Source organism: Biomphalaria glabrata, chromosome 12 (genome assembly GCF_947242115.1).
Source record: "Biomphalaria glabrata chromosome 12, xgBioGlab47.1, whole genome shotgun sequence".
NCBI lineage: Eukaryota > Metazoa > Mollusca > Gastropoda > Planorbidae > Biomphalaria > Biomphalaria glabrata.
This window is the reverse complement of record NC_074722.1, coordinates 35,341,750-35,357,358: the sequence shown is the minus strand read 5'-3', so window position 1 is coordinate 35,357,358 and position 15,609 is coordinate 35,341,750. Positions and strand designations below refer to the sequence as shown.

The 15,609-nt window shown below is 35.5% G+C and overlaps 1 protein-coding gene across 6 annotated transcripts in view; it reads left to right on the top strand.

Annotated features, from left to right (window-relative positions):
• LOC106069803 (beta-adrenergic receptor kinase 2-like) overlaps positions 1 to 15,609 on the top strand; it is a 97,494-nt gene that overhangs the window by 70,133 nt on the left and 11,752 nt on the right. For 3 of the 6 annotated variants that reach the window (XM_056005566.1, XM_056005569.1, XM_056005570.1), the window contains 6 exons: positions 5,379 to 5,591; positions 7,833 to 7,927; positions 9,117 to 9,224; positions 10,692 to 10,758; positions 12,306 to 12,406; positions 13,992 to 14,154. In XM_056005566.1, the coding sequence (XP_055861541.1) occupies positions 5,379 to 5,591; positions 7,833 to 7,927; positions 9,117 to 9,224; positions 10,692 to 10,758; positions 12,306 to 12,406; positions 13,992 to 14,154 (747 nt within the window). Of the gene's footprint in view, positions 1 to 5,378; positions 5,592 to 7,832; positions 7,928 to 9,116; positions 9,225 to 10,691; positions 10,771 to 12,305; positions 12,407 to 13,991; positions 14,155 to 15,609 lie in introns of all 6 variants that reach the window. The other 3 variants (XM_056005565.1, XM_056005567.1, XM_056005568.1) reach the window with 1 other exon arrangement.

Genomic DNA, 15,609 nt, shown 5'->3' with positions numbered 1-15,609 from the left:
GTGGCTCCCAATGGCAGTAGCTTGATTGGCTTGAGCCCTGGTTGAAGAACTAGTCCTGAGGTTGAATGCCAAAGACCAAAATGGACTTATCCAGAGTATAGCAGTGCATTTGGAAAGGTCATTTCAATACAGGTACCACTTGTTATGTCACCAATACAATTCTTTATATTTATTCGGTAATTTCAATTTTTGTTTTCTTGTAATGGCCCGGCCTCGATTGGTCATTAAGCTCTTTCTTGCTCCGGCACTGTGTCTGTAATGTCTAGAGACTTTACTCGGGTCTAATGGGGAGGGGGGTATGACGAACCTGACTCGTGATCGGGCGGCGCTCTTTCTAAAGGGTGGTGGTTGTGTTTTTTCGAGAGCCAAATATTGATCGAGATTAAACCTAGGAAACATAGCTCGATGTTTTCGGCACAACTGTTTCTTTCGGCGCGAGCAGCTCTGACATATATATATAGAGAATAGTTCCCCGCTCTACAGTGCCATACTTTAGTCTCTATAATATACATTCCTCCTCAGCAAAAAACTTTAATACAGGCTTTGCGTAGTTCATGAGTAAAGATCGCGAACTATCCGATACGCCACGAGATTGACCTGCTTCCCACCACCCCGCCTCTCCCAATATAATGAAGGCGATGAGTGCGGCACAGGATGTTACTCATCAGTTTTCATGGTTGTAAAAGTTCTACTATAGTAGTCGATACCATAACACTAAACAAGCGAAACAAGAAAAGCATTAAAAAAAAAAAAAAGCAAAGGTTATCTATGGTGAAGAAACGGAACAAATCGCAACCATATCTTATCTTATATAATCCAGACGTTACTTCAAAAAAGAAGATGATTATTATATCTTTCAAAACCGCACTTTAAAAAAAAAAAAATCTAAAACAAAATCGATGCTATATATTTTTTTGGATTGATTGATTGATGTCCTGTTATCGACTATAAATATTTATGCACATTTTCAAGTTGACCCGAAAGTGGGAAGTGGGAGAATAAACGTGAACTAAGAATGGTACCAGACAGAGTGAGTTGATAAAACATTTTCTAATAAACCATTTCTTTTTTGCGTGATGGGAACGTACATCTAATTTTTTTTTCTCTCTAGCATTGTCTCATTTTGTTTGTGAACACTATTAGAACCCGTACACTTTATGATGTCAAGTGACAATTACACCATAAGTCATCTAGTGGACCAAAACTAAGTATTTGTCTTCACCCCAACAAACTACGTTTGAACACAAACACACATACAGAACATAGATATGTATTGTTCTTTATATATATATATATATATATATATATATATATATATATATATATCAATAAAATAGCCTATATGATGGTCGCGCGACGCCAAAATGACCACTGCGCCAAATCGCCCTGCCTCGCTTGTCTGCATCTCCAACACTACAACAGAAGATCTGCTCGTGGAAGTGTTCAGCAAATGTAGGCCTACGGTTGTAGATTCTGGAGTGGTGTGTGTGTGTGTGCATAAGTATTGCTGTCTCTCATCAACATCGACTCCCCGCTACGTTGATGTATAACACTCATTCAGAAGAAGGTCCAGCTGCTATATATATATAGATCTATGCATCACAGGAAATGTTCATTTCTTTTTGGCTTCGGTACATGGTTGTGTAGGAGACGCGCTGGCTGAGTGGTAAAGCGCTTGGCTTCCGAACCGGGGGTCCCGGGTTCAAATACCTGGTGGAGACTGGGATTTTTTGGTTCCGGGATCTTTGGGCGCCTCTGAGTCCACCCAGCTTGAATGGGTACCTGACATTAGTTGGGCTAAAGTAAAGGCGGTTGGTCGTTGTGCTGGTCACATGACACCCTCGTTAACCGTAGGCCACAGAAACAGATGACCTTTACATCATCTGCCCTAGAGACCACAAGGTCTGAAAGGGAAGCTTTACTTTTTAAAAACTTGGTTGTGTGTGTAAAAGGGAAAAAGAAGGGGCGGGGGTCCTTCCAAGTTTTCAAGGCACATTCGACCTTAATTTGACCTCTCTGGTTGGACATATTTGAATGCCCTTCACTCGGCCAATCTTCATTGTCTGGGGGGGGGGGGGGGCACGACCAAACGTAATAGAGCCGTGTCAGAATCTATTTTCTGTCTGCGGTAATTGTGTTGATAGTTCTACATGCTTCACTGAACGCAATCGTGGCTGTCCACTGAATGTGTGTGTCTGTGTCTGCTTCCCTGGCCCTGTGACACTTTGCTCTATTACAGATCTGTGTGTATGTGTGTCAGTAGTAACTCGCTCTCGTTTGGCCTTGTGACTCACTCAATAATGCACATGGCCGGGGCATTGGAATCAACAGTTGGCTGACAGATCGATGGCCTCCTCACATTGACTGCAGGGCTGTCCTTCGCCCCCCCCCTCCCCCCTTTCCCCATGTCTCCACTGTTACATGCATTATCTCCCCTTCCTCTTGGGCTTGTATTTGTAGTCAGATGTAATGTACGTATTAAAAAAAAAAGAAAAGGTTTTTCAGGAAGTGATGACATTCTACGAAACATTGTTACTGTTACATTGTCACTGTTACATTGTTACTGTTACATTGACAGAACAGCACAATGTTGTCACAACATTTGACCTCTTTGTCACAATGCTGTAGGCAAGGACCAGGTTGGGGTCTTACCTTTCCTAAGTCCAGAGGCCTCACAGTGAGTAGTCATGCGGCTTGGTCAGACAGGCTGAACCTAGAGATGGACTCAAATGATACTGCTTCATTGTTTGTTTAGGTCTAAACAGAATACTAGAAGTCATTGAAGAAACTAGAAGAAACAAACATTGATGGACTTCAGCCCTAAGAGAAAAAATAAACACAAACTTTCATTGACAATAAGAGAGAAATACATTGAACAAAATATGCATACAAAATACACATATAACATACATTGGGCAATATACACATATGCAACATACATTTAATAACAATCAATTGATTATCCATTAGGAAATTTGTCTTCAATTTTGTGCATTATAGAAAATAAAACATTAGAACAAAGTTCACACCAGTTTCACTGTAAACATTCCATGTAGGAATGCAACCCAGTTATGCCAATGATAAATATACTATATTGTTCTACTATTCCTATGTCTGCATGAATAAACCATTTCTATCATTTTTCAACACATACAGATTTGTCATTTAAATCATCATCATCTTTGTCCTTTGACTTTGTCCTAACCAAATCCCTCTTTTTCCAAGTCAGTAGTTGTTCAAAGCAGGATATCAAGAGAAGGGCTGGTTCATTCTTTTAATCTGCCCAGCCAGCTTTTCTTTGTACTCCCTCCACTGTAGTATTTGCTGCAGAAGTAGTGAATGTACAGGCTTGCTGAATAAAGTCACAAGATTTGCTCTTCTCTGTAGTAGAATATAGAGGCTGAACTGTTAATGCTATCTCCTTCCATAGTTGTTCTAAATAACTTCACATTTTAGCACCTATTTGCCAAGGGTGTACAGTTTGTAGCTTTGATTTTTTTCCCTCCCAACAAATCTTTTAACTCTTATTTATTTTTCTTATAAAAAGGTTTGAACTCTTTTAGGTTTTAAATTTAAAACTTATTACAAATACACAGCTTTGTCTAGAATGAATATAGTTGAAATCTCAATCACTTGGGTGTGTATAAATAATAGCTTGCACGCTACTTCTTGAGTGTGGGCATAAAATAGCTTTGATATGACCTCATCTTATCTTATATAATACAGACCTTACTTCAAAAAAGAAGATGATTACGTCCTACGCGTCATGCATTTAGTCATGCATATTAACCAATGACCTAAATTCAGCCAAGTCACTGGTTTTCCTGGCTAGCTCTGGCAACCCATTCCATGCTCTAATAGCACTAGGGAAGAAGGAGTATTTGTACAAATTTGTCCTAGCATATGGGGCGAGGAATGTGCCTTTATTTTTGTGTATTTCAGAGTATTTTATTAAATTTAGTTTTTGTATTTGAAGATTATGGTTCAGTGTTTTATGTATGATTGCTACTTTACTTTTGAGCCTTCTGTCCTGAAGGCTTTCTAAATTTAGTGATTTTACTAAAGGTGTTACTCTAGTCAAATGTGAATATTCGTTTGTTATGAATCTCACTGCTCTATTTTGTGTCTGTTCCAGTTTCTTAATGTTTTCTTGAGTTGAGGGGTCCTCAGTGTGGGTATAAACTAGCTTGGACACAACTTCAAACATGTTATTGTAGTAGAATAGTTGAGACAGCACTCGGTCAATACAACATTTTAATACATTGACACTTAAATAGTAGCTTGGCTAAGGACTAGAGCCCATGGTGTGCTCAAGCTGTAGGGGAAGAAGTTAGCTAGTTTCTTCTCTTCAGATACTGGCATCCAATCATGCTTGCCTTACACCTGGAACCAAATTGTTGATCTCTAATTAGTTCAATTAGTTGTTATTTCTTCAGTTCAATTGATCCCCACCTCCGCACACCCATACTAGTTGCTGACAGTCTAACACATAAACAAAATTAGTTTTAAGTTGGTTTGAAATGAATGCAAACAGGTGAAATGTGGTAATTGCATATAAAGTGCCATCTTGCATGTTGTCTGAAAAGGATTTAAAAAAAAAAAAAGGTTTAGTAGAACTATTGAGTTAATTATTGATTCAGGTCTTGTGGACTGTGAAGGGGGGAGAGATATATACTTAAATATTGGACTGGGGTGGTCATTGTGGTAGAGTAGACTCAGGTGTGGGGGTGTTATTTTGGTAGAGTGGGATTCATTATGAATTTTTATGGTAGTGGACACAAGTGTGGGGTGGTCATTGGGCTAGAGTGGACTCAAGTGTGAAGTAGTCATAATGGTAGTGGACACAAGTGTGAGGTGGTCATTGGTCATGGTGGTAGAGTGGACACAAGTGTGGGATGAACAGTGTGGTTGAGAAGAATGGTCAGTGTGACAGGGTGGATAATACTTTGGGATGGTTATCTAAGTAGTGACCTATAGATGAGGGTCAATGGGCAGTAATTTGGCTTCCAACCAGGAAGCTACTTTATGCATCTCAATCAAAATAGAAACAATATATATTTAAACTTGAAAATAATTTGTATAAATTTTTTAATGGACATTCCCAATCTTAAAACATTATTTAAGAAGTTGGATCATTTTTCTCAACTTATCTTAAAATGTTAGCTCATTTTTTGTTTAAAAGTTTTTGCGTTGGACATGTTTGTGTTACAATGTTCATGTGTCTTAACATATTTGTGTTTGAAAGTTCTTCTGCTAGACATGTTTGTGTTTCAAAGCTCGGGTGTTTGACTTTGTTCTTTGTTGACATGTTATTTTGGTTTTTTTTTTATAGCATTATCTTCATTGTTTTTTTTTTTGTTTGTTTCTTCCTTTTGTAGGAGGGCAGTCCATTTATTGTGTGCATGACATATGCATTTCAAACACCAGAGAAACTCTGTTTTATTCTTGACCTGATGAATGGTGGGGACTTACATTATCACCTCTCACAGCATGGTGTCTTCACAGAGAAGGAGGTCCGGTTCTACGCTGCAGAAGTGATTTTGGGCTTAGAGCACATGCACAGCAGATATGTGGTGTACAGAGATCTTAAGGTGAGCATTCACAAAGGCAGCTATGTGGTGTACAGAGCTTAAGATAATCAGTATGTACTGAGTTTGGGTTTTCTTGTTAGATGGTGCACCCTTAAGGACTTGTGGTGGAAATAAGTCTCATAGATAGATAGATAAAACTACGAATTAGAATTTCACCATTTTCTTAAGTTTAATGGTTGACAAGTATTTTAGTGGTTGGTGTAATAATAAAGCACCCCCCCCCCTCCACCCTGCTTGGCAGTCATCAGTAAATCTGTGTAGTTCTTGAATGGAAAGTCCGCATAGTATACAAGTATGCATACATTGGATCTCAACAAACACATATCCTTCAAAGCTGAAATGCTGATACATGTTCATAATTCTTGCACATGACTCTTGCACCCCTTGATCCAAGCATTTGATATATATAGGGTGGTATCATTGTTCACTTCATCTTTAAAGAGATACACTTGCTGTATATAATGTCATTATGAAGAAGCTGTGGAAATTCTCATAGACATTTCATTTTCTTGCTTATTTATAGTGTTCCTCTGTTTAATTTGTGTAGCCTTCAAAGAATTCTCTATTTTTATTATTAAGAAATACACATTTTTTGTTGACCATAGAGTTTAAAATTCATTTTGACTTAAAAGTCATGAACTAATGCCCCCTTAAGCCATTTAGTCATCTGAAATTTCTGCAGTCAAGCTTTGAAGATCATGAAACACTAGAAATTAACTCTTTTGCTCCGTAATTATTTTCCACGTTCTGATGGAATTATTAATTTTGCTCATTTTTGTTTCACTACATGCTCCAAATAAACTTCGATAACTTTTTTGTATGTAATCAGAAAATGTTATATTAGGTATATAATTATAGAATAGTGCAGTTATATAGATATATATATATATAGTCATATAACACAACTTAAAGTTTATAAAATCAAAATTGAATTTAATGGGTTCATTTCAACATTGGTATCATCAGGTGAGAAAGAGTTGAGAAACTTGTTGTTTTTTTTCCCTTTGAATTTTGGTAATTGCACAAAGTTTCCACAGTTTAAGACATTCCCAACTTGTTCACTAAAAATGCTTGTGAAGTCACATTCTGACATAGCATTGCAGCCCTCCACAGATAGTCTTCTCTGCCTATCCCACTGAACCATTTACGCCACCTTTGTTATCATTCTGTTGCCTACCACGATCGTGCCACCTGTCATCAAAACTTATTATTGTCTATCAAGACGTATTATTATCTCCTGTCCTTTCTAGCTGTTGTCAAGCTCCAGCTATTGGAATCTAGATTAAAAGTTGTTGAGCTGAACAAAGTTGTGTGTTTGTGGGGAAATAAGACGCATTGTAAAGTCACAAAAGGAACAAGAAAACAACTTTTCTTCCTGTTGAGACTACTCACAGAGTACAAGATTGTATTTTTTTTTTTTTAATTTAAATATTGAACTATAAATGTTGGCTGAATGATGAAAAATAAATGAGTAGATAGGACAGAGAGAAAAACAGAGTGGGGAAAAAAAAAATCAATTCCTGGCATCCAGGGGCTAAGGCCATTGACCCGCTGGCTTTTATAGCCTCCATAAAACATTGGATTTCAGAAAGAGAGTTACCATCTTTAGGTTTTTTCTTTATGATTCATTTCAAACTGTTAGTTGTGTTAAAATGAGCTGGATATAAATTTGTGGCCAGTACTTTTCAAACAGGAAGTTGTCATCACAAATGAATAAGCTCCTCCCCTTTAAACAACAGCGAGGACAAAAACAAACAAAAAAAAAAGACCTGATTAGATTTTTTGTTCGCTATAGTTGTAAACATAGCAAGTTCTTGATGGCTGTAGGCATCTCTGAGATTAGTTCTGGACTCATTTTAATTTATGTCAACAAGATTTTGTTTATTACCATACTAAGTTGTGCAATGAAATAAAAAAATAAAAATAATTGAAGATCAATATAAAACATTTGTGTGTGTGTGTGTTTTGTGTGCCCAATGACTTGAGTTCAGTTCATTTCTAAACAGTTACGTTGTTCTTTTCAAATCATACAAGACTACTCCAAACTCTTTTGATTTAGTCGACAATAGAAAAGAAAGTCAAGACAAGATTTCCCATGTGGCCAGAATAACAAAAATGTCATGTATGCAATAGTAAAGAAGTGACGCTCCCCAGAGACATGCCCACACACCTTTCCTATTTCACTTGTACTGATTCTACTTTTAGATGTTTAGTTCAAGACTATCAATATTTCTATTTCAGCCAGCCAATATCTTACTGGATGAAAACGGCCATGTAAGGATCTCAGATCTTGGGTTGGCATGTGACTTTTCAAAGAAGAAACCACATGCTAGTGTGTAAGTAGATTTTTTTTTAAAGATTGGCTTTCAGACTTCTTACTTGAGTTCAGACATTTCAGGGGTCCAAATGAATGTTCAAACTACATTTTTAGATTAGATTTGTCACACAAAATGTTAATCAGAACATTTTTTTTTGTTTTCTAGAAGTATCTTTGAAACCTACCCTGGCTGATGTTAATCAGAACAATTTTTTGTTTTCTAGAAGTATCTTTAAAAACCTACCCTCGCTGATGTTCATCAGAAGAAACCTTTTTGTCAATGAGATAATTCTTACTTGGATTATACTTGACACATAAAATACTTCCTTCAATAACTTAAAGAGAGGCCAGAGATGAATTAACAACAAAAATATAACTTTAATCAAAGTAATCAGGGTAACTGTAGTTGTAGACAACACATCAAGTGTTAACTAGGAAATATATACACAATTATGACAACTGACTTCTATATTTTTATACTTTACGACTAGGCTCCATAATTCAGGCCTCTGACAACAATAACAAAACTCCAAGTGCTGTCACTCTGTCCCAACCAATGTACCAATGAAATAATAATAAATAAACATAGAATTCTTTAAATCTTACACCCAAGATTCTCTCAAGTGTTGTTTACAATATTATATACAACCATAGTCACCACAGTAGTCTTGGAACAAACATATTTCATCTTTATCAAATAAATAACTAATGTTTTGGAATGGAGAATTTCTATATTTTGTTAGGCAAACATTTTCAAGTCTATGAGTTTATTTTTTTTTAGTTAAAAAAAACAACAGGTATTTGTTTATATAAATATTGAACTTCCCCTCCCCCTTTTTTTGTACGCTGACATTTTTGTTTCCAAACGAGTCCATTTTAGGGCTTAACTCTTCATCTCCATAATTATTTTCCATGTTCTGACAGAATTGTTCATTTTTCAAATTTGAACATTCTACCCTGTTATCATTAAACTTCAATAACATTTTTGAATGTTATCTGAAAATGTCACTTTTGGTATAATAGGAGAATGCATGGTCTTTTTATATACTGGTAACAAAAATTAAAGTTTATAAAACCAAAAATTAATTTAATTTAATGGAATCAAATCAACGATGGTATCTATCGTTAATTAGGAAAGAGTTAAAAAATAAGTAACTGTTGATGCCATTGTGTGTGAATATGGAAGTCTTTTTTTTCTCTGTCACTAGAGGGACACATGGTTACATGGCACCAGAAGTGTTACAGAAAGGAACAGCTTATGACTCTAGTGCTGACTGGTTTTCATTTGGTTGTATGCTGTACAAGTTGCTCAAAGGGTAAGATAAAAGAAGTACTGGTATACCATCCTCCACACCACATACACATGCACACAAACCTCCCCGAACTAAGGAACTTTTAATTCCCACCCCATTAAAGTGTATTTGTTACTGCGGGAGATTGATGTGGAGCTAGAGTGGTGCATCTATGAAGTGTGGTGCATCTGTGTAGAGTGGTGCGTCTGTGTAGAGTGGTGCTTCTGTGTAAAGTGGTGCATCTATGTAGGGTGAGTGGTGCATCTATGTAGAGTGAGTGGTGCGTCTGTGTAAAGTTGTGCATCTATGTAGAGTGAGTGGTGCGTCTGTGTAAAGTGTGCATCTATGTAGAGTGAGTGGTGCGTCTGTGCAAAGTGGTGCATCTATATAGAGTGAGTGGTGTGTCTGTGTAAAGTGGTGCATCTATGTAGAGTGAGTGGTGCATCTGTGCAAAGTGGTGCATCTGTGCAAAGTGGTGCATCTATGTATAGTGAGTGGTGCGTCTGTGTAAAGTGGTGCATCTGTGTAAAGTGGTGCATCTATGTAGAGTGAGTGGTGCATCTGTGTAAAGTGGTGCATCTATGTAGAGTGGTGCTTCTGTTTAAAGGGGTGCATCTATGTAGAGTGGTGCTTCTGTGTAAAGGGGTGCATCTATGTAGAGTGGTGCTTCTGTGTAGAGTGGTGCATCTATGTAGAGTGGTGCGTCTGTGTAAAGTGGTGTTGATGCATGTTGAATATAAGAAGGAAGAAACAAGTATATGTTTGTGTTTACTGATTCTGAAATTTAAAATAAGATCTTTCTAGCAAGTATTGTGCAATGATTTATGTATTGTTAATAGTCCCAATGAGATTAAGAGCCTTGTGATGCAACAGGTGCAGTGACATCCTTCACTAAATGAAAGAGAGGGGGCGGGGAAGGGGGAAGTCTAGTTACTTACAGGGCTAGTTTCATAGGACTACTCAACTAACCTTTTACAATAAGCTTTTGATTTGAATTAGATGTATATATTATCTTTCAATGGAAGGACTTAAGATGCTGTGATGTTGAGTCAATAAAGAAGTGTTACATTTACTGACATTCCTAACACTTCTCCCAGTAAGAACTCTTGGTGTTCAAGGGGAACCAACTAAACGACATATTAAAGTCTTGAGATATTATTAACACACAAATCAGTGGTGAACAATCATCTCTGGTGCCTAATCTTAAACAGGGTCAGAATACCAACTGCTTTGGAGTAAGGTGTACAATCCTAAGTCCAAGGCAGATTACTCTTTTTAGGAAAATGTATTATAATTTTGATAGAACAGCTTCTTCACTTGCATAGATTAATAGATTCACTATCTGTTGCTATACTATTTTGACTTGACTTTTAAAGACATGCTTTTTTTTAAATAAGAAAAAGGTGGGTACTTTTAATTATTAATGAAATATAATTAGTCACACTGTTGAGAAACCTTGTATTGAAGTTCAAATATTGACGTTCTTTTCAGTCACAGTCCATTCAGACAACACAAGACCAAAGATAAGCATGAGATAGATCGCATGACTATGACAATGGTAGGTCCATCGGTACGACAATTTATTGGATTTTTCACAAGTTTGTTTTGCACGCTTTTTCTTATCAATGTTTTTTTTTCTTTATACTAACATCTATATGTGTAATACATATTGTGTTGTGAGTCTTTTTTCAGCCATTGTTTCCTCTTTACCACTGGCTATTTCTTCAGGGAATATTCTCATTGACTTTCACTTTTCCAAAGAAATATCTTTTTTTTTCATGGCTAGGCTTAGAAATGAGGTTTGAAATCCTAAATGTTACCTGATGAACAATCTAATGTACTTGTTAAAATGCCTTCTAAGTGTTTGTGATAAAATGCTGTTTGTGATCAAATGTTAAGTGTTTGTGATAAAATGCTTAGTGTTTGTGATTAATTGCTGATGTTGATGTACTGGTCTGGATTTCTCCCAGCTTGAGTTTGTAATGATTGTGCCTTCATTTTGATTGAATTCTCAGATGGCTAACTGGCCTTGTGGACCATGCTTTAGCCCCACTCATTTTCATTTCTTCTTATCTTGTAAAAGTTGTGGATATCAGCTTAATAATCAATCTTCATTTAGAGGAAGACACAGTTGAAACTGTCTCGGATTCACTCATATGAAAAAAGTGTCTCATCTAGATTTCATTCTTAAAATGGATTTTGAAAAACTGCATAAATCTTAGCATTTCTTTGAGTAACGTTGAAAAGTAAAATAAGGTTGTGATATAGGAACAAGCAGAGTGTCCTAGTCTTTGCATGGGAGAATCATGGAGCATGAGAACATCTAGTCGACATCTAGTCTTAGGAGTTAGTTCTTATAGAATGATGTTTTGTTCTATGTATTTGTTTGGGTTATGTTTGTAGGTTTTTTGTTTACTTGATCATCAGAGTTTTGAGTCTGTCATCTTGTGGAGTTAACGCTGCTGAGCTGAGAACTATATAGAGCTTTCTAAACTTTGGCACAATGCACATAAATCCTTGGCCCTCTTGATCTGCTTTAGTTTTTTTTTTCTTGTTTCTGAAGCTTGTGTGTCATTATATACTGTGAACTTTTCTAATTGGATGTGTAGCTATATTCATATTAGATAAATGGTGTATAGATTTAGTCTCTTTTCTTCTTTTTTTTTTCCGATTGTCAAGTAATGTCTCCAACATGCATGATTAGTCTTTAGTTTTTAAGTATAACAATATTTAAGTAGACATTGATTAGTTTTAATAATAATAATAATAAATTAGATATTGCAAAACTCATTGAAAGCAGTGTCCAGCTAATTCTTCAAGAAATGTTAATGTATTGAGAAAAAAAAAAAATATCTTTGAATATTTATTATAGGAATGATTCAAGTATTTGAGCTGATCTATAGTTTCCATTGAAACTGTATTATTTTGCATTATCCAAATAAATGTAAATGTTAGTTCAGATTGGTAATAACTCAATCATATAATCAGAAGATTGGCCTAAAAACTGTTAAAACCAAGGCAAATCATGAATGGTCTGTGGACACACACACACGTGCTTCCACTCTAGAAGAACTGTGTATTCAACTAATCTCCCTGTCCTTACAGAATGTTGATTTACCTGACACCATGTCTATAGAAATGAAGAGTGTCCTAGAGGGCCTGCTGCGGAGAGATGTGGAGGACAGGATTGGCTGCAGAGGAAGGGGGTACGTATACGCCCAACGGTGATATTGGCACGACGTCAGGTGACAGTTTGCTATGGATAGTGTGCAAAGTCTATACCAAGAGGTTTTAGTGAACCTGTGCATGACCTTTTGGTGCCAGCCTTTTTGGCACTAGAAGCTCTAACGATAATTTTTCAAAACATTTTTTTTAAGCAAACATTCTTTCACTATTTGATACCATAGTATACAGTATACACAAGAAAAAAGAAGATTTAATAAAGGTTTAGCTTATTTGATGAATAAATATCCTAAATTATGAAAGGTCACATTCCTACCTGAGATCCCAGTTTTGACATGCTTTCCCTAAACACACAAGATGACATCCATCTGTTTTTTTTTTAATTTTAATATTTAGATGGACATAAATTAAACAATAGTTATTTTTTATTATTAATATTAATTATTATTTTAGAGCTAAAAATTACATCAATTTATTTTTTCTTTCCCAATCATTTCACTTTGTTTTGTTTGTAAATTTTCATAATAACTTTGGACAATATGGTTGAAAATAATATTCTTCAAGATAAACATGGGAAAATTTCAGGCTAATTGAAGATAATTGTTAGAAACACAAAGACATGTATATGTATAAAATAAGCCACATTATTTAATATGAAACCTCTACAACATTATAAGCCACATAAGTTAATGGACAATATGAAACTTTTGTGATATTAAGAGAAATGACAATAATTACACAACAAACTTAAATCCAATGGGCAGAAATAAACTTGAAGAGACACACACACCAAACATAGATATGTATCATTTTGTAAAAATAAGCACTTATAATGTACCTAAAAGAAAATGACTAAAAAACAAGCCTATATAATGTGCCTAAAACAAAATGACTGTGCCAAATCATCTTGCTTCAATAGTAAACACCTAGTCATTGTGAACAGGTTTTCTATTTGTATTCAATGGTTGGATTTGTAAAGTAAAGGGAAGTAATTTTAAAAAAATGAGTACATAGTTTTAAAACTTGACTGCTAAATGTACTTAAGTGGCTTAAAAAAGTTCATTCATGATGATCAAGCCAAAGAACAAACCAAGAGAAAAACTTGCATTAAAAATAATCATTACCTCTATTCTGAACAAGTGTAGAGGTTTAATCACTCCTTTTCTGTCATATGGTATGTTGCTTTATTATTGTTCGTTGTGAAGATATAGAAGGCGCGGTCGCTGAACGGATAAGCGTTTGGCTTCCGAACCTGGGGACCTGGTGAAGAATTCTGGGTGAAGACTGGCATTTTGAATTTCAGATTTTTTAGGGCCCCCCTGAGTACACACAACTTGAAGTAATTATTTATTGTACCAAATTACCAATTATTCAATTAATTATTGATAATTAAATATTTTCTTGATATTAACTAAGGGAAATAATTTCCACATTATTGATTACATATAACTGTAAGGGAAGAGTTCTTAATCTCAGATAAGGTTTGTTTGTTTTTTTAAAAAGATTTTTTTTTGGTATTTTTCTTGTTGGTTTCTACATTTGGCTAGCACAAGCTGCTATGACACTTTCAGTTGTTTTATTTTTTTACTTTGATCAAACTCACTTTAGAGCTCAGGAAGTGAAGGAGCATCCCTTTTTCAAAGGTATTGATTGGGTCCAAGTCTACCTCCAGAAATATTCCCCACCGTTGATACCACCAAAAGGAGAGGTCAATGCAGCCGATGCGTTTGATATTGGATCATTTGATGAGGAGGACACTAAAGGAATTAAGGTAAACTTGACAATTTTGGATTGAGTGTGGTGATCAGTTGGTCTAGTGTATTATATCAAAGTTGATTTTGACTTATCTTGGACTATCTAAGTATTTGTGGCTACTTTCTAATTGTTTGTTTTGGTCTAAAGATGAGATAGGTCTCTGGAATGTATATGATAGGCAAGGAAAACTTGGTATTAGTTTGATGGTACATAAAAAATCACAGCTTTAGATGGCATGTATGTTTAAGAGCCCAATTTTTATTTGTTCATTTAATTAATAAGGTCAGAGCCAATCAGCTCCAGGGAAACTTCAGTTGTTTAAACAGCTGAAGTAATAAAAAAAAAAATCAAGTAAGGGTTATAGGGGCTGTTTTTATAGTTCCCTGCCTGAACAATTTAAATAAGATCAATTTTAAAAAATCCACCAATCAAAATGAAGGTCAGTCATACAATTTTTGTCCATAAAACACCATTAGACAACAATCACAGGTGACGGAATTCTGTATCATTCTACGATTAACACTTTTTACCAATGGTGTAATCACAACTTTCTCATTTGAAATGTTCAGAAAACTTAAGAAATGAAAATAGATTTTAGGAAACATTAAGGTCGTCTTGCAGAGATTCAGATAAACAATCAAACAATAGACCAAGTGAAAAATATGAATACCTAGGCACAACCAGCAACAACAAACTGAAATGGATTGAACACTGTCAAAACCTTTACACCAAAATGTATCAACAACTTTTCTATCTTAGAAAGCTTAGAAAATTTAAAATCAACAAAACAATAATCAATATTTTCTGTATAGCAACCATCAGTTGTCTAATTTACTTTGCCATCACCTGCTGGTATGGTAATACTTCACTGGCACAAAGACAGATTAAATAGACTAATAAAAGAAGCATTATATATTACTCAGACACAGCTTCCATCTCTTGAAGATGCCTTTCCAAAACACAACACAATCCTTAAAGACAACCTGCACTCATTAAACCACTGTTACATCAGATCTGGACAAAGTGGTCATCTCCTTTCCATTAGGACTAAAACAGATTTCAAAACTCCTTTATCCCACTTTCAGTCAGAGTGTTACAAGTTTAATTCTTAAAGTGCTGGTTATGAGTGTGTATGTGTTTTTGTGCAAAATTTGTTTTGTATTTCCATTTATATTGCTATTGTTGCAGTAGCTACGCTGAGGTGGTCAATTGTAGTCAAACTGAATTTCCATTTGTTTGGACCCATAAAAATTATCTTATCTTAAAAGGGATGTATGGCCAGGAGATAACAAGATGTGATATTAGCTAGTATTTAACAGTATGTGATATTAGCTAGTAGTTAATAAGATGTGATACTAGCTATGATAATGCTTTGGTGGTGAAGACCAAAATGTCAGTCACTATCAGGCTGATATATAAATGTACCAAAAGCCAAGGATTTCTCCCAGTCAAATTTTCTTGGACTTAACAT